We start from the raw sequence: 27,629 nt of genomic DNA, 5'->3' as shown, positions 1-27,629 counted from the left end.
TTCAAATTTTGTGACAGTATTTATGATATAACTAGGTAATAAGAGAGAAAAAATATTCTTGCACTTGCATTGATTTCATGAGGAACTAGAAAAAATATGTGATTGTAATAAAACAATGAAATCTGCTGATGTATTAACACACTTTTCCAGTTGCTTTTACACACCAAAAAATAAAATCACGAAAAATTTTGTTAAAAGTCAGTGTCTCTTAGTACTCATATAAATAGAATAGAAAATGAGTAGTGCTTTAAGGAAAAACCTTCAGACAATTCTGAACAATTTACTTTTTTCAGATCTAAAATATGTACACTCATGTCCAGAATTATTGTCGCATGTCTATAAATAAGTTGTTGTAGGAATGTAATTTGATAACGAATTCGCCCGGTATTTCTTACAATGTTAGCATGTGTATAATCGGTAAAGACATGTATGTGGCAAATTTCATGTCAAAAGAGTAGTAAATAAGAACAATAAAACGAAAATAAAACTTTCTTGTCCATTTAGCAACATTATGTTTTACTCATTCTAATTTTCGTATTTATAATTCTTTTCCTATGAATTTTAGCACAAATATACATTTCCTGATTATAGTATCAGTATTAAAAGTACCCTACAAAATCATTATCAAATTATATTCTTACAAGAACACAGCTATAGATATGCGACAATCATTTTGGACATGAGTGTACATATGTTCCCGAAATATCAAGATTTAAAAAATGAAATTCAGTAGTTCGTCCGGAAAATTTATTTGCCTGAGTATTAAATGTCAAAAACCATTGAAACAAAGTATAGTTGCGTTTTACGGAATCTGGATACATCATGGATAAAACCCACACTACCAACTAAAAAAGAATTCTGACAAGAAATATTCTGGAGAATGTCGAAAATGAACTTTAAAAGTGTATCTATTCTCAATGAAGAAAAACCACTGCATTTGAAAAACAGTTTTAGCTAACTTAAATGGATTGAAAAGGCTATTAAACTGTAATCACACACGAAGAGAACATTGGAAAATGTAAACCTATTTTTGTCCCAATCTTACGTAAGTGTAGCCTATGTAAAACTACATTTTCGAAAAATATGTAAGATGAATATTAAACCTTTTACGATGTACAGTCGAACGATCATATGATAAAGAGTTTGGAAATGTCATGCTAGCCTATGTAAAATCCAAGTTAACATTTAAAAACCTCATAAATGTAATTTAAACTTTAGTGTAACATAATTATAGCAGGTAGGCCTTATTAGTTATCTTAGGCTGGACCACTTAAACTAACATAGAAAAATGTATAGGCCAAAAAGAACTGTTAGCATATAGGCATGAGTTTAACAAATACTAAAAATAGTCCTACAGACACCTAGGCCTTCCAAAAGAAGAGGAGTCATATTTAATCTTTCTGTTTTGGTTTCAAAAGTCCTTTTTCACTTTGCTATAAACACAACGATTTTTTTGGAGCTATCCTCTGGAAATCTGGAATGGACCATTTCCATTTCCATCCAGTTTGATAGGTCCATAAAACACAAATTTGGATGTCACTGTTTGAATGTCATCATAGGCAGGGCAATTGAAACCACTTAGTTCTTTTTTCAAAAAATTAACCTTGCACGGTCCTTCATCTGGGAAAGCAATAACCCTCCCAATATACCAGTCAAGATCGTAGTACACTGTGTAATACATTTCTAAGCAAGATTCTGCTCTGGTTGGATCAATTTCTCCTGGCAAACTTTCACCAGTTGATGATGAAATTAGCTGATCCAAAGCATATTCTCCACTGTCACTATCTATGCACAGACTCTGACTGAATTTTCCTATTTACTTCCTACATGCACGAAATAGCAGGTTATGCTCGTCACATACGCTAAATAAACATAAAATTGAACTGGGATAATAAGAGACAGCTCTCTCTTATTACCCCTTCAAAATTTCTAAAAGGGGTAATAAAAGGCATGCCCTCAATTGACCTGAAATGCAATGTTTCAGCATTTTTCAAAATTTTACATCAATCTTCATAATCTGTCACAAAGTTACATTGCATTCATTTCCACATTTGTAACTCACTTTTCACAATAAAATTTTATTTTAAAACAGTCACGAACTTCTATGGTAAGTTCAGAATGAAGGTATTTTTTCATAGCGTGTCAACAATATTAAAACTTATATTAGTTCATAAGTGCAAGTGGGGTACGAAAGTAAAGGTATTGACGTTGCCATTACTTTTTTTTTTTTTAATAATTTTGATTTGATATTTAGGATATTTTTGGCCATGTCTCTTATAACCCCGGCCTCATCTATCTCATTTTCGTGTTCAGAAGACTCGATCTGTCTTCGTTCAAGTGGAAGACAATTTTAAAATTGTTGCGTAGTGTAGAATGTAGTATTTAACTGGAGTTTTAATAAGACATTTGCGTTACGATCTTCTAGTTTCGCTGTATATATATATATAACTAGGTATACATCTTAGTTATGATATAGAGAAATAAGATCCCCGATGCTCCTCTTGAAGCAGCTTCCTCTACTATGGCTTTTAAACTAATTACTTAATTTATGTTTTATTGTATTCTCGAAAAGAAAAACTTAGATATCTCATTTGTATGATTAGTTCTGCTGTAGAACGTAAGCACTATACATTGTAATGAAAGGGATACAAGAAAGATGTCCGGAAATTTTTCATTTCATTTATTTATATTTATTTTATTTAATATATATATCTGGACATTACCGGCATCTATGGACTTGAGTCTGTCATGTATGAGGGATAATGTCCCTCGGCGGGCATACTATCCGGATAAGGGGAAGGAAATGAAATATTTTAGTTTAATGTTCCACGAGTATGCCCTTTAAGTTAAGGGAAACGATTATTAAGGCAAGTAATGACGGAAAACCTTGCGGAATGAGAATTTGCGAGGAAACGGGAGTACCCCGAGAAAACCCACGAACACGATGTTGTCCACCACACACTAACTTGGCCGCGGAGAGGAAGGAAATAACCTGGAATCCATATGTTAGATATCATCCCCGCATTTGCCTGGTATGAATGAGGAGAAACCTCATAATGATAGCTGGACTGAAAAAGCTGTTACACCTCTTCGACCGAGCGTTCCCACCAAGAAGCGAACCTGGGACTGCTCGCACCGACGGAGAGCGTTTACAAATACGTTATGCAGGACCATGCTGACGGGAAAACGTGTGAAAAGTTAACACACTTGCAAATTGATATTCACAGAATGATATTAAGTTATACTCGAGTGTTTAGTTGTAAAGGATCCCGCACAGTTCTTTTCAGAAATTTGTTAAAATTGTTGGAACATGGGGAACAACTGTATATTCTTTTGTGGCGAGAAGGCAAACTTTGGTAAGTGAACTTCGGCGCCATTATTGCGAGGTGGTAGTGCACATTTAAAGAGTTAATATTAAAACTGGGAGAGCACAATGGCCAAAACTAACGGAGAAAACCCGTCTTAAAGAAGAATCTGCGACTCAAGTGCAAAGGTTCCCGGGTTCGATTCCTGTTGGAGTCAAACTTTTTTTTTGCTTCAACCAATAAAGTAGCCATTTGTAACTATAAGTAAAATATTAATTCACCATATGTTTATAGTGAATTAAAACAATAGAAATTTTCAATCACTTGTAAAATCTTTCAATGTTCCATATTAACTAGGAAAAAAAATAATCTATTCTGTAAATATTATTGTTACCGCAGTCGTTGTGTAAAAAATGTTCTTGACGTTTCGTATCTACATCTGTTGACAGTGTGCGAATTACAAGGGAAATGAGGGGAAAAATCTCCTTTCGTTATAGCAACATCCAGTATTAGCAAAGGGGATTTCCCCCTCAACTCCTTTGTAATTCGCACACTGTCAACAGATGTAGACATGAAGCGTCAAGAACATTTATTACACAACGACTGTCATAACCATAATATAACTTGCGATATCAGTATATTTACGGAATAGATTAAATTTTCTTGCTAGTTAACATGGAACATTGAAATATTTATAAGTGATTTGAAAATGTCTATTGTTTTATTCATTATAAACATATGATGAATTAATATTTTATTTATGGTTACAAATAGCTATTTCATTGGTTGGAGCAAAAAGAAAAACAAGTTGACTCGAACGGGAATCGAACCAACGACCCTTTGCATATGAGTCGCACATTTTCCTCACTGCCACGACGTCACTTCATAAACTCGCGCGTCGTACGATATATGTGGCAAGTAGGAAACTTTAAGACGGGTTTTCTCCATTATTTTTGGCCATTGCGCTCTCCCAGTTTGTAATATTAACTCTTTAAATGTGCACTACCACCTCGCAAAAAATGGCCCCGAAGTTCACTTACCAGAGTCTGCCTTCTCCTTGTAAGTGGTTACAATGCGTTCATTCATTGCTTGTAGTCCTGCCTTAGACTTTCAGTAAAATACGTCCTGCGGATACAAATGGCGGTTGGCTTGCCAACTCAAGTACCAAGTCCCGTTCCATATAGCCTCGGTGCTAAAAACAAACCATGTTAAAATCCGTCAATCAATTCGGGAAGTAGTAGTTTATTTGGCTCTTATCAAAACTTAACTGAACATGGGTCACAATAATAGAACTTCAAAAACTATAACAACGCAGAAAGTTATTGAAGATGGTTGCACAGCGATTGATTTCACTAGTGCAGTAGTGATTTATGTCTACATAAGTAGATGTATGGTTTAAAAACGGTAAGTCAGGGCAATGGCTCATTGGCGAAATATAAAGCCAATAATGATTATTTTCTTGAATTAAGAAGTCACTAGAATTAGAATTAGAATCTATTTCATGTACTTATGATTGATTTTCCTTGAGGAAGATCAGATGATGTGGGTAAAAAAGAGACGACGCTATTCTTGTTAGCGAGGAAAATCATAAAATTATAGAGGGAAAACGTCACTGAGAAAAATTTCTTGGACCTGACTAACTTGGAACATTCAAATTCTGATATTTCTTCACGAATCATAAGTTCATCCTATTATTTGCACTGTTTAACTTTTAACAGTTTCATAAACATGTTGTTAACCCTTTCTACACCTACTACATATAATTTATATGAAAATTATTTAAAAGAAACAAAATAATAAATCAAAACCTACAACGATCTCAATTAATCTACGTTTAAACTTGAGTTTAATTCTCAATTCTTCAATTGTAACATATTCCGGCAGAATATGATGTAATCACACGCCACCTCTAAATGATATTACCGAAATAATTCCAATCTCATCAACCAAATGAAAACTCGAGCAACACTGCCAGGATATTCACAATGCACCTCATCAACATAGCAACCATCACGGGCTTCACCCTAATCCCACCCGCTATACAAACATGCAAATCATATAAGGGAAAGGGAGGTGCAAATTGACTAACACTCCGCAGACTGGAAAATAGCAGAAGCACAAAATCAACAAGTAAATATTTATTCGACAACATTACACACATACTCGCCTTTAATCACCTCATAGGATAAATGCAAACAAAACAAAACAAAAAAAAGGTTATTACTAGAAGTGCAGTGATTCAATTATTGCACTTTGCATATCGAATCTTTCAATTCCAACTTTGAAACCCCGTACCAGTCACTGTTCGTTTTAAACAAAGAATATAATAAGAAGGAAGAAAAGACGTTTAAAGTAGAGGATCAATTGCCAAAATTAATATAATTTTTGTTAAAATCAAACAATTGTCAATCTTGAAGTGAGTCCATACTTAGAAAAATGAATTTCCTTATGTTTATGTAATCAATTTTCTTTTTCTTCTTTTTAATAGAAAAATAAACCAATATTTTTATTCAACACAGTGTATAGAGCTTAGTTTTTGCATGATACTACATCGGATCAGGTTTTCATAGATATAGAATGAACTTTAAACAATTAGGGTATTTTACCATTCTAGTGTAGAGGAAACTTCCAGCAACGCATTACATGGTACTTTTACTATCATCAAATGAAACGAAACTACATCTAAGTTTATTTTAGGATCTTACAAATGATCTTAGTCAAGAACGCCTCAAATTTTCTTTCTCAAGACTTGGCCTAACACTCAATATACCTTCATCAGCTAGTTTCAGGATTTGTGTAGCAATGGTTTTAACAGATATTAGTAACAAAACTTTTGATTCGATTTTAACTCTGTAATCATGAGTCTTTTAGCAATATGCAAAACTTACGGTGAACGATTTGCATTTACGTTGTTATGTGTAAAACAATTAGAAAAATCAAGTATAATGAAAGAACTACAGGCGTTCTGTCGAACTATAGAAATTTCCTATAAAGTAGGGACGATAAGCAACAAAGTAACATCATGTTGGACAAATATCTTTTTTCTATAACTAAAATAATAAAAGCAGTATTTTAAATATTAGTTTTCCAAATTGATATAAAAATCAGTACGATACTCATTTCCTCAAATGCGAAAAAGAAAGAAAGACAGAGAGACAGAAAGAGAGAGTAAACACTTGTACACAGCGTATGATTCACATACTTTCTCTATTTGTTCATATTATATTGAATCTTCCTCAATCAGTGAGAAGACTTAATAGTTCGCTAAGTGAATACTAATTTTAAATGCTCCTATATGCGACTTTTTTTAAAAAAAAATCTCGAATTACAGGGTATAATACAAACAAAAAGATTGGACAAAGCGGGCAAAGAAGAAAATGAAGAAAAAATACAGCTAAAGGAATTCCAGAAAGAAATTTAATAGGCGAAAAATTTCTCGTTTCAGAATCTACGTGATGGCTTTTCTGTTCAAATTAAAAACAGACGTCGAGTCTAACACGAATGTTGAAATGGAGGAGGAAAAGTCTGAGATAAAGTTTAGAGGGTTGTAAAATGGAGATACTCTACTCTACTCATTCGGTGCTCATTTCAGTAGAGAATAGGCTCGTCGTCTTCTTAGGTCGTTGATGCTCTGGTGTAAATTTAGCTATCAAAGGGGAAAACAAAGAAAGAACGATCTTCAATGCTGTCAACAACCATTCCCATGTGCAATCAGATTTGAACTTATTAATTATAACTTGTCTCCATCTTTGATATAATGCATTATCATAGAACAATCTGGAAACTAATTATATTGATGAGGTATAAATTAATATAGTTATACACTATTCGACATACGGGAAATCAACATTTGCTATACAAATATTTGTAATCATACAATACATTTACTCTCACTCGTTGACTTATTCAATGCAAAGAAAGTACAACAGCACATAGCAGAGCGCTTACTTGTGGTAAATAGGTTCTGGCTCGAACTAGGCACGTCGGCTTGTGGAGAACATGTCAATCTGTGAATATATTCTGTGTTCTCCTGTTTTTCTCTCTACTCTCTTCATTCATCTCAGTTTAAGGAAATTTCCAAAGCATATTAAATATATTTAACTCCCATTTATTTCATTTAATTATCATAGTAACTTTTGTCTCTTAGTAGCAAGAATATCAATGAAAAGATGGTCAGGTACAGTTTTATCGTACTTAATGTTATTGTGTTCACGTCGTACTATACAAGAATTGAAAGAAAATGAAATGAAATCTTTGAGTTTTACGTCCCACGGTTATGCCGTTTAGATTAACGGAAACGGTGATGATGAGAAATTAATGAAATGGTGGAATGATGAAAGTGGGAGGAAACGAGAGAACCCCGAGATAACCCACGAGCACGGTGAAGAATTGAAAGAACTGTGAGACAAAGTACGATTTTGGTAATAGTTTCGTGTGATATTCACTACACAAAACAGACTTGACACAGTGTTTTCTGATGAATCACAGTTTGATTTACCTTATGTAAACTGAAGAATATTATATATATATATATATATATATATAAACCTGAAAACTCTCAATCTGCATGAGTCAGTGAAAGTAGGGGCACGGTCATCAATGTCAGGGCAAAGCATTATTCGACCCTTTTTCACATAAACATTGTGGACAGACGTGCACTCAGGAATTGTTGTTTGGAGGGTGTTGTTAGCGTACGTTTTCAGCACCAAAGCTTACATGCTACGTGGACCTACAGTTTAACCCCAATCAATGCAATACCTTTAATGCTCCTTAACGACGATTGCGCCTAGGAGCCCGCGTATCAGGAGTGCGCGAGCTAGTCACTAGACCAGCGTTTTTCAGCCGCTCTGTCGCGAGATTTTTAATGTCTTCTAAGATCTTCCGCAAAGAAATTATCTTTAGAATAAAATAAAAATTTATCGCCAATCGACTTATATTTCTGATGGTAATATTTCTTTCTCATATTCCTGCTTAAGAGTCATAAGTTTCTTTTATGTTAATATGTTTCTATTCAAGAGTCTTACGTGATTTGCTTGTGAGATTTGTACCTCATAGTCGTTCCATAACTAAAAAAAATGTATTATATCTACTTTTATGTGTTTGTTTTTTGCATCTAGGAAAAGATATCACATGCAGGGGTGTCAGGAAAGTTTCAAACGTACTTTGGTGTGCCCCAAAGGAAAAAAAAAAAGTTGAGAAACTTTACACTAGACCAGCGGGAAAGACAAAAGGGTTATTGTATCAACATGATGGTGACCAAAATCATTCATCACATGAAACATTTGTGTATTGATTGATAGTGTATCATTGGGGGGATTTATAGCCCACTTGCACCTTTGACCTATTCCACTTGATCATTTCTTGTGGGGTTATTTAAAAGATGTGTACAATAACAACAAAGTAATCTTACAATTTCCCCAAACACACCAGCTGCGTAAACAGAAATTCATCATGGGAGGATTCAACCACCCAACTTCCTATTGTTTCACAACGCGCCATATCTTAACATGGTAAATGTTTATTTGTTCTATAAAATCTTGTTGAAGGGAGAGGGAGATTAAAATTCGGAATCCACCCCTTGCGTATGTGACTGGCATGCTATTAATAGCACGAAGCCCGTAGATATGAGGTAGTGTTTCGTACTTTAAGATAACGTCATAAAATACTATTAATTGCCAAACCATACATTCTAACCACAACATATCAATTTGTTTCTATATTTCAGCACATACCATGTCTAAAACTTGCCCCTAGATTATTTTCGCAAAGTTTATCCATTAATTTAATAGAGGTTTATAGAACATTTCGGTAGAATGATTAGTATTCTGAAGAACATTATGTGAACAATGTACTGTATTTGTGTTATTATTGAAATTCAGTATTTGTGGAACCCTTGATCCCTTTTAAAAACAAATAATAGCAGCTTACTTTCACCCGTTTATTAAAAGAGGAAAAAGCAAGAAAGAAATCACTAAGAAATATTGATTATTATTACGTTTATTGCATTATAAAATTAAGATGTAAGAATCAGACATTCTTAAAGCATCTGTATATTATATGTTCGTAAGAGTTTTTAGTTACAAGACTTCAGGGATATGCTACTGGACATTATTATTATTATTATTATTATTATTATTATTATTATTATTATTATTATTATTATTATTATTATTATTAATAATAATACCCTGGAAGGTATGCAACTTATTAACCATTATGAACTTGACGTCCAGCGTACCGGCACCTTTATTTTTTGAAATAAAAACACTGTACATATACAGGGCGTAAAATTTCCGTTCGCCAGGTCGCTACTGGCGACTAGAAATTTACAGTTGGCGACCAGTGTTCAGTAAGAATGGTTTCTACCTAAACTCACAGGGCTGCGCAGTTTCTATTTCGGACGAAAATAATTGTCACTGAGTGAGAGAAAATACGGAATGTGAAGTCTTCACAACGGACATCGAAAGTGAAGCCTCAATAACTAGGGGAACCCAAAAACATAAAAAGCATAACAGCAATTTACATGTATGATTGGTACCTTGAACATGGTTGTGGTTGTATAAGGGTCCAGAAGAAACTAATTTTAAAAGCATAATAAAGCATAATTTTAGAAAATAAAGCATAAAGCATAATTTAAAATATATATAACAATTCTTGGAAAATTCTATTTAATTGTAAGTTTAACATGCTGTATTAATACTTTATAAAATTAATATTTACAATGCAAAATCATTGAGAATGTGACATTGCAACAATGAAAAGCTTATTTTTATTTCGGTGTAATCCTTTGATGTGGAGAAAAGAAAAAAGGAAAAGAAAAAAACTTTCCACCAACAGTGAATAATACACAAGAACTCCAAACTATATAGTTATGTATACCTCTTGAACTTGAGCACTTTCTGTACTTTTTGGTGGCATTAGTTTCCCTTTCTGTATATAGGCACCTTTAAGGAGCACACAAGTGACAAAAAAAAAGTGGCTCGAGTAAAGCATATCTCTTTACAGTGTATTAAGTAGAAAGTTTATTAAATATGAAAGAAACTAGTTGCATAAAATATTAATAAACACATCAAGATATTTAGAATATTTAATGTTTAGTAAATATTATACATTATACACGATTAATGTAAAACAATGATTGAAATTAACAACAAAACATAATAAAGCATAATGTGGAAAACAATAAAGCATGATTAAACAAAAAATAAAGCATAATGTGGGTTGTTCTATTAATAACATTGTAATTCTCCCCTTCTTTCCTTAAGGACTTCGATCCGGAAACTGCAATCGACAACTATATTTTTAAACGTGTATATGAATTGTCCAATTCAAAATTAATTATAATGAATCTAACTGTCTGGTTTTGAAATTTTATGCCCTGATGTAGTTTCTTTCTTTGTCAAACCAAGGGCCGAGGGGGCGAGGGGACCTGTCAATTTATACGTGAAAGATACTGGCGACCATCATTTTTGAATGGAGAGTGAGTCTGATTTTGAAATTTTGCACCCTGATATATACATATAGGGTGACAATTTATCTAGAATTTACCTAGTAATAATGGAGAAACCAAAAGAGGAAGAAAAGTGAAACTTTGCGTGAAGCAACTGTAAGGAGGGGGACATCGTTTTACATATTAAACAATACCATCCAGTGAACAGAGTTGCCATCCCAGTATAAAGTTATATTTTTTTAAAATGACGTCAGATTATTACATATCTCAAATCATAACGTTACACGAAAACTTAAAATTAACGTGGTTAAATGAAATTTTATTATTCAGTGTTGCAAATTAAGGATGTTACAATATCATAAACATCCAAAGTTTGGAAGCCTCTATCGCACATACAGCAAGACAACGGAGATGGACAAGACAATGCACATCGGAAGTATTTTAGCGTTAGAAACAATGGTCATGGTATAATTTGTTTTGAATGAATAGCAACGAAGTTATAAGGGCTTCAAAATTTGAATTTTTACGAAAGGCCTTATTTCAAAAAAAAAAAAAAAAAAAAAAATGCTTGAAGTAGTAGCATATCTAGTTACTTGTGTGGTTTGCAATGGATGTGTAAATTATTTTGTCGTTTACAGCACCTCGAAATCTCAAACCGTTTCTGAGATATGATAAACATTGCTTAAGTTTGCACACTGCTTAAATCATGTAATTGCGTAGGATTGTTGTAATTAGACCTACAAAAGTTATTTCTGCAGTGCTATAAAAAAGAAGAAAACAACAATTAATTTAAATATTGCCCAGGAATACGCCATTTTCAGCAGTGTTGCGAATTTTATCAATGTTTATCATATTTCCGGAACGGTTTAATATATCGAAGTGCTGTAAACAGCAAAATGATGTGTTTGCCAATTGCTAACCACACAAGTAATTAGATATGATACTTACCTTAGCATATTTTCGAAATAAAGCCTTTCAAAAATTCAATTTTTTAAGCCCTTGTAACTTCGTTGCTATTCATTCAAAACAAGTCATACCATGACCATAGTATCCAACGCTAAGATACTTTTGATGTTCATTGTCTTGTTCATCTCCATTGTGCTGTATGTGTGATAGAGGCGTCCAAATTTTGGATGTTTGTAGTATTATAACATCCTTAGTTTGCAACACTGAATAAACGTGGTATTTTAAATTTTCGTTTAACATGTTGATTTGAAATATGTAAATCTGACATAGTGCCATTTGAAAAAATAAAACTTTATATGAGGATGGCAACACTGTTCACTGGATGGTATTGTTTAATACGTAAAACGATGTCTCCCTCCTTGTTGCTTCATGCAAAGTTCGCTTTTTCCCTCTTTTGGTTTCTCCGTTATTACGGATGTTCCAGATAAATCGTCCACCCTGTATATCATTATACATATTAGTGCGTTCCACGAATAACACTAAGACCCGTCTTCTGAAGAAACCAAGCCAGATAGAAACATGAAACCTTCTGTAACCTTCAAGGGATATAAAATACAACATTATGATGATAAGGAGAATCCCCCATGAGGAAGCTCAAGGGAGTTACGGGGGTAACTCCAAAATTTTAAATAGCATCCTCCAAATCAACTAACGCCCTTCATACCCTTCTCACGGGTAACCTTATTTGTCTGGAATATTCCACTTCCTCAGAAAAAAAATATACTAAAGAATTATACTTTCTTCTTGCACAATTTCCATTCATGTTACATGTCTCATTCCTGAGTTATTATAACAGTTCAAAGTAGAAGGACCAATTTTGTGAACACACTGTACTTTATTCTATTTATTCAATTAATAACTTATTCAATAGTTATTTAACAGTTTATTTCATTCCATTTACAAAATGGATGTGGTCTCTCACGCTGATTGTGCACATGCCAGGTGGGTACACGTGATCATTTTCGTAGTTTAAGTATTTCACATTTTAACAGCTTTATCGTTCATTACGTCCTTCCTTTCGAGCACCTCACATTTATAAGCACATGATACACCATGTAAGTGGTGAGGATTTGGCGCCAGTGGTATATTAAATCCATGACCAAGACTACAAAAACTTGGGACCATTAGAGCTTCACTTTTTCAATAAATATATGCACCAAGCTTGGTTTAAAAAGGTCTATGTTCAAATTCTTAGAAAAGATATTTGTTTTGTATAGTAACAAGAATACATGTTTTTACTTTGAAATAAAGACCTTTGATCAGCTTTATTATTATTATTATTATTATTATTATTATTATTATTATTATTATTATTATTATTATTATTATTAAATGACTATACGCAAACATAAAAAAAAACTATTTACGGTAAAACTTGTATTTTAATACTGTTACCATTTTACATAAGTAACAGTTTCGATGCAAAATCTGGTCTTTTTCTCCAACAATTTCAAACTGATTTCAGAGATTTTTTCAATAAGATAACTAGCTCTAAATTTTAATAATTGACTTGCATCACGCGGAATTCAGAGTCAATATTATTGACTAATAATAATAACAACACAGGACAGGCAAAAATATTGTTCTTTTTGGGGGAACTCATCACTGACTATTGTTTTTTTTCTTCACAAGTCTTAAGCTGACTCTACAAAATATTTGAAGTTATCACTAATTCAAATCTTAATTTGTGTTCTACATTTTTTTACCTGCACTTTTATATTCTCAGAGTACATGTGAAAGATAGCCATATTTAAACTTATTCAAGAAGAAAATGATCTTATTTTAAATACAAAAGTTGAAGATTATTATCGTGCAGATAATCACTATAATCTTACCGTACAGAAATAATAGCTAGATCAACGTCAGTATCCTGTGATCTGTAAACGTTATGCATCTTCGTTTCCTCCACACCCACATCACGTACAACATGATCACAATATCACAGCAATAACACAACAAAAACACTCATTTCCGTTCTGTTTTACCCCCTAATCGCTATCTACCCAAGGTCTCCCGTACACAATTCCTCGCGGAAGCGAAAAACATGGTTTCTCGCAACGTTGGCACGCGTCGGACTCAACTATACATATGCTCAAAGAGTAACACAGGTATTGTACAGACTTACATTGTATGTGACGAAATAAAAAAATCCAAGGCCACCATACATAGTCGTGCGTTAATTTACAGAAGCGCAGCAGCTCTATTAGCTGTACAGCCAACATACAATCGCTGCTAGTTAGCTGCTCGACAGGTAAATGAAACGTCAACACACACAACATAGTACTACAAGTCTCGAAGTCATTAGATAAGAACGCGATACAGATTTGCAGAAAATAGATACATTCACTTTACACGACCGCTAATATACAGAAAATAAAATTAAAAATGATTCATACTATCGTATTTATGATATGATTATAAGAAGAGCGATTTTATCTAACAAGGTCGAATAACTTAGCTCTCCATAATTTTACCTTACGTACATTACTTCTAATAAGCATTTTCTTACACTAAAAATCCATTAAAATTAAAGTTATTAATTTCTTCATATTTAGAAGTTACTGTCAACAGAAGTAACTATATATTTCTATCATATTGGATTAAAAATTACGTACTACAATGCTTCCAACATGAACACATCTTAAAGTAACATTTACAAATCACAAATGTCTCAATATTTATTTCTGTTACATCAGAAGAAAGTCTATGTAATTCTTCCAACATGAATACCATAATAAAATAAGCTTTACAAATTATTCGGGGTTAATTTCTTAACAACATGGTATACTGTTAACGTCGATACATTTTATTCACAAGCACAACATGCACGAAAATATACATAACTAAAATCTTGTGTGGTGATAAAAGACTGGTCATCTTTAGAATTAAGGCACTAACTGGAGTACAAAGAATTTCATCAACGCGATTCATAGTTTCAAATTCATCGTCTCAGCTTTTTGTATATTTATATAGTGAATGTGTAATTTTCATATCTTGTTGAAGCAGAAGGTTAAAAGCCGGAAATTCCCTTTGCGTACGCCATTATGGTGATACCTAATATGATGAGGATAAATACATACAAATATTTTCCACATGCATTTTTATGAGAAGTTATCCATCTCGCTTTTCTAAAGCAAGGAATTGTCTTGTGTATTATATATATATATATATATAGCTCAACATTTCCGATATACAATTCATCCAAATCTGATAGGCAATAGAAACCAAGTGAGACAATTAGCTCTAGACAGTAACTGCTTAGTAACCAGCGTCACCTCACTGTAAATTATAAAGTTACTTCATTCACTGACGAAATTTCAAGAGTGTCCAATTATATGAGACTTATTCCTTATATAAAATTAACAATCTAGTAGATATGTACCGTTTATTTCAATGATAATTTTTTAAAAATGACTAATAACTTACAATTGCAGCATTTTTATTCGGAGAGCTCTATCCAGAGCTCGAAATGCTTATTCACACTTATTTGGACATGTTCATACCAAAAGTTTTTAGATCAACATTTGAATCAGGCACTCATATGAATATTAGTGATGAGTTCTTGATAAAATTTCCAGTGTTTACTATGTTGATGATCGGCGTTGGAGCACGTGTAACAGTTTACAATTTTTATTTAAGTCCCACTTTATGTTCATTAGGCTAAAGGAGACGGATGACTAATGAAGTTAAATTTTTGTGCTCCACTGGAATTGAACCCAGGACCATACGCGCTAGCCAATAGATCAGTAGGAAGGGCTAATTTACATTTCGACATATACGATTCGAAATATAGTATATCATCCTGGTCTTCTCTTTTTGCCCTATTTCCTCCTTTAACTAACTACGGGAATTAATTAACTGGAAGTCACTACCTAAAATGTAATTAGTAATAACATGAAACTATTCAATTTTAATGAAGAATAGTTCCCCTATAAAATCCTGGCTAATACTGACGAAGTAAGGTAATCATCAAAAGGATACTATTAAGAATATTTTCACTGTTACAATGAAAGTTTGGTAAATAAACAAAGAAGTCTCTACAAGCAAGTCATAATAGGGGTTCTTACCTTTTCATCAAAGAAACCCTGGTCATCAGTTCGCTGTTGTCCTAGAAGCCGATCTGTCTCTAAATCGGTGTCGGGTTCTTCTGAAACAAAGAGTCTTAGTATCAAATTTTGACACAAGTATATATGCCCAAGGTAGAGTTTTATAATTAAAGTTGTATAAAACTTAGATATCTAAAGAAAAAAGAATCATATAATGCTTATTACATACAAATTCACAAATCTATATTACAGTTTGGAAGAAAAGAACATTTGACTTCCAAGCAAATCAAAAAAAGAAAATAAAAATTAAAACAAAATGATACACACTTCTTCAAAGACACCTTGTAAAACTGCAGATACATTCGAACGTGAATACAATCTGATTAGCGTTCTTCTCCCGATAACATTATATTTTAGAAAATTTCTATGTAAATTAATACGAAAGTTTAAGGTAGAAAGCATTGGTATACATATAAAAGATAAAATATGACGGTATGGCTGACAGTTCAAGTGCGTTGAAAAACTAATTTAATACATCAAGCTGTTAAAAACTTATACATACGATAGTATTGTAACTCAATATCCATATTTAGAATGGTGAGGTAAGAGCACAATGAAGTTTAATAACTGCTGGAAATCAAACCCAATTTAATACCAATCTCCTAATATTAGTTGGCCAGGCACCGCACAATCTTAGAAGTAGGCGTTTTAGGTATATGGTGAAGTGTGGTGTCGTGTGGATATGACAAGACAGAAAGAGTTGGAAGACAGTGATACGAAAAGTCGACTCCAACGAACTGGGGAAAATTTAGAAGATACATTATATGTGACCGGCTCAGACGAAACAAGGCTTATGCCTAAAAATTCGATTTTCTGGTTTTGACGGTTTCTATGCCTTCAAATCCTCCTCTGTTACACGTCATTCGTAGCAAGTGTGATGTTTGTTATGTGTTACAAAATTCATACGCATAAGAGGTTCTGACAATCAACCCCTCCCCCTTCAACCAGAGTAAGAAGTAATTTTAGTCCTCAGATGCTACCTGAACAACAAATAAAGATTCATACAGAATGCATAGTACGTACTTTATAGCACATAAAATGATGCTTAATGGGAGATGTTTGTCACATACGCAATATATAGTGTTCAGAAACAAAACAAGGTGATTGGATACAAAACAGCTTGTAAAATATGTTGAAGATAGAACGGCGATTACATTGACAGAAAAATGGTATCTATAATCACAATTATATCGATCCTAATCGTGCCGAAAAAGTAATCCAAACATTGATCTCCACTGACAACATTTAAAAGGAACCTTGAAAACAATTAAGTAGCTATGCTTACGATCCTACATGAACCGGACACCGCCCCAACACCGGCCTCGCTGTCCCCGGACCGCAGCTTCTCTTGTGGGTTTGCTGATGAATTGATCTGCATTGGCTGGATTTACACACAAAGGATGAACTTCTCCGTACAAGGTACCACTGACGCTTCAGCGACAAACCATCTGGTTTCATTTTGGCAGTTTGACTTTGATTATGTTGACCAACAGAATGTCAGAATTCTTTACATTCGACTGACTCCCGTTATCTGATGGTAAAGTGGTGATATTTTGCGTTTTTGAGTACTGAGGAATAGTACTGCTGCAAAAACGTATCCTACTTACTTCACTTCACATAGCTTCGAGTAACTGAGTCATAGGTTGCTACTCCGAGACTGTAACTACAAAGGGGATGCTACAACCACGAAGTGCATTAAGTTGACACGTGTCAATATGAAATTTAGAGAAATCTTATTTTTCCCAATAGCATCTTATTTTTCCCATACGAGGTATTGGACCAGAGCGTTGTTCTTGTTCTGACCTGTCACAAAACAAGACCAATTCGTCCCTGCGTTGCATATTACTGAGAGAGTTATCTAGGAAACTACAGACCATATTCACTCCCTTTCCACAAATATGAGCTTTGTCAATGGTGTATGTGTGTGAAGCTTGCTGCTTTCATAATAGACCCCGAAAAGTTGCGAAATCCGAATAGATTTAAAGCACGAGGGGGAGTCAAATGAAAACCATAATTATTTTTTTTTAAATATTATTTATTGGTCACACAAGGTACAGAAGTAAATCACTTTTCAACATAGTCCCCTCCTCGTTCAATGCAAGTCCGCCAGCGCTTCGCAAGAGCCTGAATACCTGCAGAAAAAAAGTCTTTTGGGCGACGGCGCAACCACTCGTGCACCGCGTTGCGTACCTCTTCATCGGAGTGGAACTTCCTGCCGCCCATTGCTTCTTTGAGCGGACCAAACAGATGGAAATCGCTCGGTGCGAGGTCTGGCGAGTAAGGGGGATGTGGGAGGCATTCAAATTTCAGGTCTGTGATGGTCGCAACCGTTGCACACGCCGTATGGGGCCGTGCATTGTCGTGTTGCAGCAGCACACCGGCTGACAGCAATCCACGTCGTTTCGTTTTGATGGCAGGCCGGAGATGATTTTTTAGGAGGTCCGAGTACGTAGCACTCGTCACAGAGGTTCCTCGTGGCGTGTAGTGTTCCAAGATGATGCCCTTTTTGTCCCAAAAGAGGGTCAGCGTAACCTTCCCTGCAGACGGCTGTGTCCGAAACTTTTTGGGTTTCGGTGATGAGGAGTGGCACCACTCCTTGCTCGCTCGCTTTGTTTCAGGCTGATGGTAATGCACCCATGTTTCGTCACCAGTGACGATTCATGACAGGAAGGCATTACCGTCACGTTCAGCACGCCACAAAAGGTCTTCGCACGCATCAACACGTCGCTGTTTCAGTTCAGGCGTCAGTTGTCGGGGCCCCCATCTTGCAGACACCTTATGAAACTGGAGAACATCATTCACAATATGATGTACCGATCCATGACTCATGTGTACACATGCTGCAATTTCGTCTATTGTCACACGGCGGTTTTCCAAAACGATGGCTTCAACGGCTGCAATGGTCTCTGGAGTCACTACGCGCCGGGCCTGGCCGGGGCGTGGAGCATCGGCCACAGACGTAACACCATTTGCAAATTTCCGGCACCATTCATAGATTTGTGGCTGTGACAAACACGCATCTCCATACTGAACCTTCATTCGCCTAAAAATGTCAATCGGTTTCACACCTTCACTACGCAAAAACCGAATCACAGAACGCTGCTCCTCGCTGGTGTATGTGGCTAGTGGAGCTGCCATTTTGGAACTGTTGTTGCGCCGGTGTTTGTGCATCTGCCGCCTGCTGCCACCTAGGAGACATCCGGCATACTATCGTAAACAGGCATGCCAACTTACAGCTCACTGGCGCCATATGCGGATTTTTATTTCTACTTTTATGGTTTTCAGTTGACTTACCCTCATAGCTACTGGCGACAACCTTAATTAAACATCTTGTTGAATTCTGTAACTCCATGAAATACTAAGGCATTTCAATGGGCAACGTGTGTGGAATTTTCTGATTACACTGTACTGTAGAGCGTGTTGCTGTATAAAGTCAGTACAGTTTTTAATTCATCCGTTCTTCATGAGATTTCTCAAGCGACACAACCTATGAAGACGACTCCTTCAATCGCGTGGACCTAACTGCAGTTGTACTACGTCTATTCGATATAGTTGTTGTAGGCGACTTCAGCGGCGAATCGTCTGTTGGCTCACTTGCAAATAAAATTCGATTGATGTCCTCGAAACCATCCATCGTAACGTATGCAATATTAGACCAATACGTAAGAGTTTCGAAATGAAATGAAATATTTCAGTTTTACGTACCACGGTTATGCCGGTTAGGCTAAAGGAGACGGTAATTATGAGAAATGAATGAAATGGTGGAATGAAGAAAGTGGGAGGAAATGGGAGAAACCCGAGAAAAACCACGAGCACGGTGTTTATCCACCACAAAGTCCACACGGCGCGAACTGGGATCGACCCCAAGCACCGGAGGTGAACGCTCTACCACTGAGCCCCCGTAAGAGTTTCGAGGTTATTATTGGCTCTACATAGGAAATACGTTACCGCGAACTTATTACCTTGTCACAAAATACGCTATTGCACAAAAAAATTGTCATTTCGATGTCACGCAGTCAGTAATACTCACACATCAACTGAAACGTATTCGTTTGAGACACATAGACACATCCTACTAGCGCAAACCTCTCTGCCCACTAATAGCACGTATAAGAACATCACGAACAGCAAGTTTGTAACACTGCAGCATATGAGAACAGTACGAAACATCGTAAACATTCCTCAATTAACGGCGCAATAATTACGAAGTCGTACTGTCTCTTCTTCGTACTCGATCTTCTCGCGTACTGCCTTTTAGACATATACCGCCTTATGCAGAGTCATTTTGATGTATGATTATCGTCGTACTAACGGCCTGACTACTGCAGGAAACATGTTAGTCGAACTCTAGTATGGCACTAATCACGCGTCAGAATGACTCTACACAAGGCCCATAGAGACGAAATTTTGTTGCAACAATTTTGATATTTTGTAGCATTAATTGTCACAATTTTCGCATTTATTTTTTTAAATGTAGCACTTTTTTTTTAAATCATGGAACTTGTAAACAGTATATTTTTGGTAGTAAGATATATATATATATTGGATATACATCTTGATTAGGTGCACATTCTAACTAATGTATTCACCGAAATATACAAATTAATGCAAAAATTTGAACACTTCCTCTAACGTCATAGTTAGTTAAAGTAAGTAACAATCAATCATATACTTGGAAAAGAATCTCTCGGCATCAACACTCTAGACTGGCAACCATATTGAACGTAACGAGCTGACAGCAAAAGACCTGTGGTTAACTTTTAAACTGTTTAACAATGATACAGTGTCAATTTCCTTATCCTTACTGTTGAGAACTTCAATAACCTCACTTGTAAATTCACGGTAAGCAACCAACAGATCGCGAACATTTTCACCACAAAAAATAGTAAAGAATTTAAACAACAGTTCAGTTTTGTTCATGTCTACATCTTTATGAACTGAAACAGTTTCTGGATCAAATAACTCGCATTTTTTTTTCGTAAACGCACCGTTTCTTAAGTTAAATAATATTGAAAATGCGCTTTTTAGTTATTAGCAATAATTAACAGGAATTGCACTTTTTCGTTTTCATTCTCATTTATCGCAAGTAATGCCAAATTTCGCAAAAATTTGCGATAATATAAACGTGATTTCTGGCTCTGAAACGAAAACTTTGAGGTTTCCTGAAACATATACGCATTTTTTTTTTAACGTTTCGCACTTAACGCAAAAGTTTCGTCTCTAGACAAGGTGATTTTTTTTTTCGAGCCGGACAAATATATTCATTCTCGGAACCTTATAGCTATGAAAGCGCATCCATTTCCGAATCTAAAACTTTATCTATACTGAACCCACTCGTAATTTAAGCACAGTATTGAACATCAAAACAAAAAGGTAAACTTTTTCTCAATTACTTGCTCTAATAAGGGTTTCATCTGGTAATGCTGTGTTCTGCTGTAAAGCACTTTAGTGGAAAATATAAAAGAGAGGCCAAAACTCTTGGTTTTAAATAATCTACTTTCATTTAAGGTTCTCCCGGGAATAGCAATCACGCAATGTACAACAGGCTACTATCAGAACGAAGTAAATTTAGCGACGACAATCGTCAGTTGAGGAGCAGACGTAAACCGCTAACGAAGACAAAATTGTATTAAGTCCAGTCATGGCTACTCCATAATTAGCGAGCAAGCGGGCATCGTTTCAGTAATTAATTGACATTCACTACGAAAAAAAAAAAAAAAAAACTTTCACATATTTCTTCTCGTTCATTGCTACGATGATAATGTACTAAACTGTACCAAACGAGGGATTATTTTATTTTCAAAATTCGATAAACGTTAAGTCAGTACACATGCTTGAAGGATTATTTTTTGTATACTTCTATTTTTATTTGTAAAAACTGCCTCCTATTTCTGTATTACAAAACAGGTGAATACATATCTCATTTTCTCCATACGCACACAAAAAGCAATAATTAATTAATTGGAAATATAACTTAAATTGGTTTGTACATTAAGAATTGTAATGCAAAAAATACTACTACGATACCGTTTTCGCAGGTAATAACTTTCTTTACACCCATTGTGCCAGCTGATGTCCAAATACTGATGTTTATTGGCCTCTACATAGCTTGGAAACTACAGACTGGAAACAACTTATTGTTATACTAAGTATAAATTTATCTTCGCAGTCTCGCTAACTCTTTCATGATCAAATTTTCAAATTGAGTGTTCTGAAATGATAACCATTTGTTCTTACCTTCTTCCTTATTGTTCAATCGCTGTGAATGCAACATTTGCTTGCTAATAGAACAAAAAGTCAAATGTTTAATAGCAAATAAAATAGTGACGGTTATTTCCTTTCCATTACCACAATGATTATCACTTTAATAATAATAATAATAATAATATTATTATTATTATGCAAACGCGTAAAAAAGTATTGGAAGTCTTATAGAATGACTATGTCCATCTGTGTGTCGACAGGCATCAGAGTAAAAACGGCCAGAGATATGAAAAAGTGCTTTTTTCGGAATCGGTTCAACGTCTCAAGAATAGGTTCTATTCTATAAGTTAACCCTCAATTTCAACCACTTCCGGTTTGAATAAACTGTCTTTTGTCATCGAGACTATATGCGATGAGACCTACAATTTAAAGTGGAATCTAAACCAATGTAGTGCGTTCGATCCTTTTCTATCGGGATTGTGCACCAAAGACTCATGGACTTTCATGGAGTAAATTCAATTTATGCATCAACCGTAAATGTTAACTCCTAACACTCGCAAATGAAAAATGAAATGAAATCTTTAAGTTTTACGTCCCACGGTTACGCCGGTTAGGCTAAAGGAAACGGTGATGATGAGAGATGAGTAAAATGGTGGAATGAAGAAAGTGGGAGGAAACGGGAGAACCCTGAGAAAACCCACGAGCACGGTGTTTGTCCACCACAAAGTCCACACGGCGCGAGCTGGGATCGAACCAGGGACTCCAAGCACCGGAGGTGAACGCTCTACCACTGAGCCATCGCGCCCCCCACTAACAAATGAAGTGGAGTGTCATTCAGGTTGTTGGTTCCAATATTATTAGATTTAGCTTAAGGAGAAATTATCTACTGGCATGTACTTATCTTGCAACAGAATGGATGAAACTGAAACCAAGGTCATTGCCGTCTACTATCGAATTTGACGAATGTATGATGGACTGCAAGTCAGAAAGTATAGAGATTATATTGTGTTGTTACTTCGTGCAGTAGAGTCTACAGACTAACACAGCTGAAGAAGAAGAAACGGTTAATATGAATTGAATGTTTTATACCTGTGGAATTTAATAAGGCTTTTCAGTGGATGGTGTAATATTTCCTCGTCTCCTGGGTATACACTGAGTTTAGATAAGCCGAACTATTAACCAATGAAATTGTATAGTCAATGATTGTACCCCACTGTGTGCTGTTCTTCTGTGATCCTAGATGTAAATATACTGTATACAGGGTCAGATCCAGGATTTTCTGACGAGGGGTGCACCCAGACCAAAATAACCAATCACACTGAAGCTTTTCAAAATGACATGTGACAATATTCTTTACCTCTGACAACACTGATGCATAGAACGGAGGAAAGTATTTTAAAGAGTGTGTTACGCAGGAAAAAAAAATCTCTCCTCCTGGTTTCTGTTTTCGCCGTAACTGACAACTGTATTATTTTGCTTGGTGAATCATTTTCCTTCATCCTTCAAAAAATCGAATTAAACTATTGCTTTTGCAAAGCACTGCTTTCTTAAAGACCCAAATGCAATCGTGTTGACAGAAAGTTTGGGAAAGTGTTGCTATTTTCACTGCTAGCTTCTCATTTTAGATAGTATATTTTTTACAACGAAGGGGGGGGGGGGAGGGACGTGCACCGCCTCTAAATCCGGCCCTATGTGTATATTACTGAACGTGTACAGTTGAACAACATGCAAGCCGAAGTTTGGAAAAATTACGGATAAAATCTATTGCTTTACAAAGAAAGATCAAATCATGAGACGACATACTCGTAACTAAAATAATTAAAGCTCGCGCCAAACTTAATATTCTGTAAACGAAAAATATTACGGTCGATACGTGTGACCGTTTGAGTTGTTTTTAACCGACTTCAAAAAAGAGGATCTCAGTTTGCGATTATATCGAGAACCATTGGTCATGTTTTGATGTTTTCACCAATATAATGAGCTATACCCAACGAATGTTCTTACATATAATAATTAAAAAATAATAATTTTGATAATTAATTATTACAAACAAGATATTCAATAATAATTCTAACACCTGATAAAAACAATGAAATCACAGGACGTGGTCCATGACAATTTGTACAGTAATAATCGTATGGTGTAAATTGCATAAGTATTTACCAATACCGTGGAAAAAATAATTTAATAACATATTTCATTTGTTTTGAATACTTCAATTTAGTCCAAGGTCTGGATCGTGCAGGTGGTTAAGTAGAAGCTTATTTAATATTATATATATCAATGAATGAATGCCTTTTTTTACAACTCAAAAAAGCAGAACTTTTTTAAAAAAAATACTTTTTTCTCGTTAAAAAGGGAGAAAATTATTTTGAAAAGCGCTACAATATTACTATTATTTGGGCTCGGAAGTTGAAGACCTAAAAATTGCCTAAAAAGGATCTATAAAAAGACCTAAAAATATCTTTAAAAACAGACCTAAAAATTGGAAAAAAGGAGAAAAAGTAAGACCCAATTTAATTAGAATTACATATTTAATGAATATACTGATCAAAAAATACAAGCTTCTAGTAACTTAACAGCAGAAGCGGCGTTAGGCATAGGCGAAGTAGACAACCGCCTAGGACCCCGCGCTTTAAGGGGCTCCGCATCGACACTTGTAAGAAAAAAATAACCTTATTCTTAACTTTAAAGGAAGATGTGTTAAAGCTCTCTTTAAGATTCCGCTCTCTTTATAGCGAAAAATAAGTTAGGAAAAGTGTATCCTAATTTAGAGGTGGCTTTGCGGGTTATTCTGACTATGCCTGTGTCGGTAGCATCAGCGGAAAGAAGATTTTTGCGTTTGAAACTGATTAAAACATACTTGCGGTCGACAATGAGTCAGGACAGACTTTCTTCATTACCTATATTATCTATCAAAAACGACATATCTAGCAGTATTGATATGACAGAAGCGATCTAGATGTTCAACAGCAGGAAATTTCGTCAAGTTCCCACTTAGATAAGTTTAGCAATTTTTAAATATCCTTTATGAATCTAATTTGAAGAATCAAAGGTGTTCTCCCAACTTTTTTTTTTAACATATTGTTGTTATAATTCAAAGTATACTCAAAAACTGCCGAAGAAATTCTCCACAATAGAAAAGTCAAACAAGAAAAATCGAACGATTATGATAACGAGCTCTATGAGGTGAAGCTAACAACCAAATGATGATGCTTGAATGAATGGAAATTGATCTAATTTTGTTGAAATTACGATGTAAATATTTCTTCGTAATATATATATATATATTGTAAAACTTTGTGTAAATTCGTCTCATATAAGGAAGAGGTAGAGCAGATAATAAAAAGAGTGTCCGGAATCGACTCCCACTACCAGTTTTATTATAAAAATATGAGTATTTGTACAAAATACTATACAATTTGATCTCTATTTAAAAGGGTGAGTAAAAGGTAGTCTTTGACCGAGTGGTCGCAGACAGGATCTCCAACAGAGCCCCGTAGCAGGCTAAGAGGAGTGGAGTTAAGGAACCAATGCTCCGTAGCAAGCAGAGGCAGGTTAAGTTGCCAACAGAGCCCCGTAGCAGGCTAAGCGGCTGAGGTTGGGATTCCCAGACAGAGCCCCGTAGCAGGCTAAGCCAGGAGATAGGATAGGCGTAGTCCCGTAGCAGACTAGAGGCCTGGGGTTAGGTTACTCCAAGAGTCCCGTAGCAGACTAGTGGAGGGTCACCAGAAAACTGGTGTCGAGTTGCCTTCGTCCATCCAATTTATAGGGTCCTTTTGGGTGGCGGTGGCGCTGCTGCTCCGATGTCGTCTTCTGCTCCGTGGGAGGGGCCAGAAGCCGTCGTCTGCATGTGATTACAGGTCCCTCTGGTGGAAGATCCTCTTGCCGAACCATGTGGTGTTGTTTGTAAATATTGAAGCGTGGAACTGCTTGTTTACGACATCACATAGGATATTACACCCCCCTGGCTTGTTTAAAAAATAAGCCGAAGGGTTATTTTTCTTTATATGAGGGTTGGCAACACTGAGGTATCACACACAAAAAAAAGCACTAAAACATTAATATCACTTGCAACACACAAAAAAATCACTTTTCGGAGCAGTAATAAGGTAGCGGAAGAAAAGCACTAAACAGTTAGTCCCTAATCACAGGCAGGATCGGTGCATTTTAATATGGCACTTCATTTCCCTCGAGGTAGGGCTGTTTTAAGCTTTGGCTTCAATAAATATATACTAATTCACTTATAGTAAGTGGGGTTGGAGTCTGTGTTAGCTGTTGCTCCTTAGTTGTATTATTGGTATTAAATGTTTCCAAGGGAATAGGAGATGAAATTTCTAAGCGAGACGTTTTGGATATTTTGGGTAACGAGCGAAGACGGATATATAATCTATGTAAAATTATGAGTTAGGAGTAATAAAAAAGCTAATATTGATACTGAGATATAAAGATAATTTATATTGGAAAGTTCTAATTCGAACGGCGTGATTTCTTGGTCACCCTGTATAAGGTGTAAGAGTTTCTAAAATATTTGCACTAAAGATATGTATTTCAATAAAATAATCCAATTTTAAATGTCAATGACGATAATAATGGTGGTCCTGAATTCCTGATCATCCTGTATAATGTAGAAGTGGTCATAACTTTCGGAACGTCCTGTACAATATTTATGTTGCATAATGTCAGTGACAATATGTAGTTCACAGAGGAAAAGAAAAAATATTATCGATGATAATGTAGAAATATGTTAGCTGTCCTTGTAAAAGATCATTTGCCTTTTAAATGCGGAAATGCAGATGTCAGCATTCTTTTCTTCAGCCGTAAAATAAATGAATCAGCTTTTTATAAAACAAAAAGGAAATGAATGTTTGTGTCGTTATGAAGAGTGTTTTATCTGCTGAACTCGCGTCTCTGTATTTTCTTTCTTCTTAGTGGTGAGTACTGCATTTTTTTTTTTCGCTCGTGTAGAAAATAAAATGAAGTTATTTATTCTTGTTCTATATGATCTCTGTATTCATGAAATGGCTTGATACGTTCCACTGAAATCTCCTGTATTGTTTGACGATATGAATTTGGAAATTTGATCTTATAAAGATTAGGATTAACTCTTTCGATAATTTCTAGAGGTCCTACATATTTGGATGAAAATGATTCTGGTATCCCAACTTGACGATTGGGAAAGAATACAAGTACTTTCTGTCCCTTATCAAAATTAGTTTGTTGATGTCTGCTGTCAAAATATTTTTTCTGTTTATTATAACTTGCGATTAAATTATCCTGAACGATCCCTCGTATCTTATTCAAATGTTCTTTGTTGACACACAATGTTGGAGTTGACGCTAATGCAATATCAGAGATGGTCTTAGGTTCGTATCCATACATGAGGAAAAAAGATGAATATTTAGTTCCGGCCTGCACAAATGTATTAATTGCGAATGTTATGTATGGAATTAGTTTTGGCCATTGATTTTGATTCTCCTGTACGAAAAATTTAAGAGCGTTCTGTATTATTCTGTGGAATGTTTCCACTACACCCAGATTTTTGTGGTCATACGCTGGGCAAAATTTAAATTCAAAATTGTAGAATTTTGCTAAGTT

General features: G+C 35.1%; 1 protein-coding gene across 1 annotated transcript in view; it reads right to left on the bottom strand.

The window, feature by feature from the left end:
• The window catches only part of LOC145679220 (protein lin-10-like), a 492,250-nt gene that overhangs the window by 222,123 nt on the left and 242,498 nt on the right, over positions 1 to 27,629 (bottom strand). Inside the window, exon 5 of the mRNA XM_081749807.1 lies at positions 15,789 to 15,868. Coding sequence (XP_081605933.1) covers positions 15,789 to 15,868 — 80 coding nt within the window. The remainder of the gene's footprint in view (positions 1 to 15,788; positions 15,869 to 27,629) is intronic.

This window comes from Thermobia domestica, chromosome 2, assembly GCF_964235325.1.
Source record: "Thermobia domestica chromosome 2, izTheDome1.hap1.1, whole genome shotgun sequence".
Classification (NCBI taxonomy): domain Eukaryota; kingdom Metazoa; phylum Arthropoda; class Insecta; order Zygentoma; family Lepismatidae; genus Thermobia; species Thermobia domestica.
The sequence above is the reverse complement of the archived record's forward strand: the minus strand, read 5'-3'. Positions and strand labels throughout refer to the sequence as shown.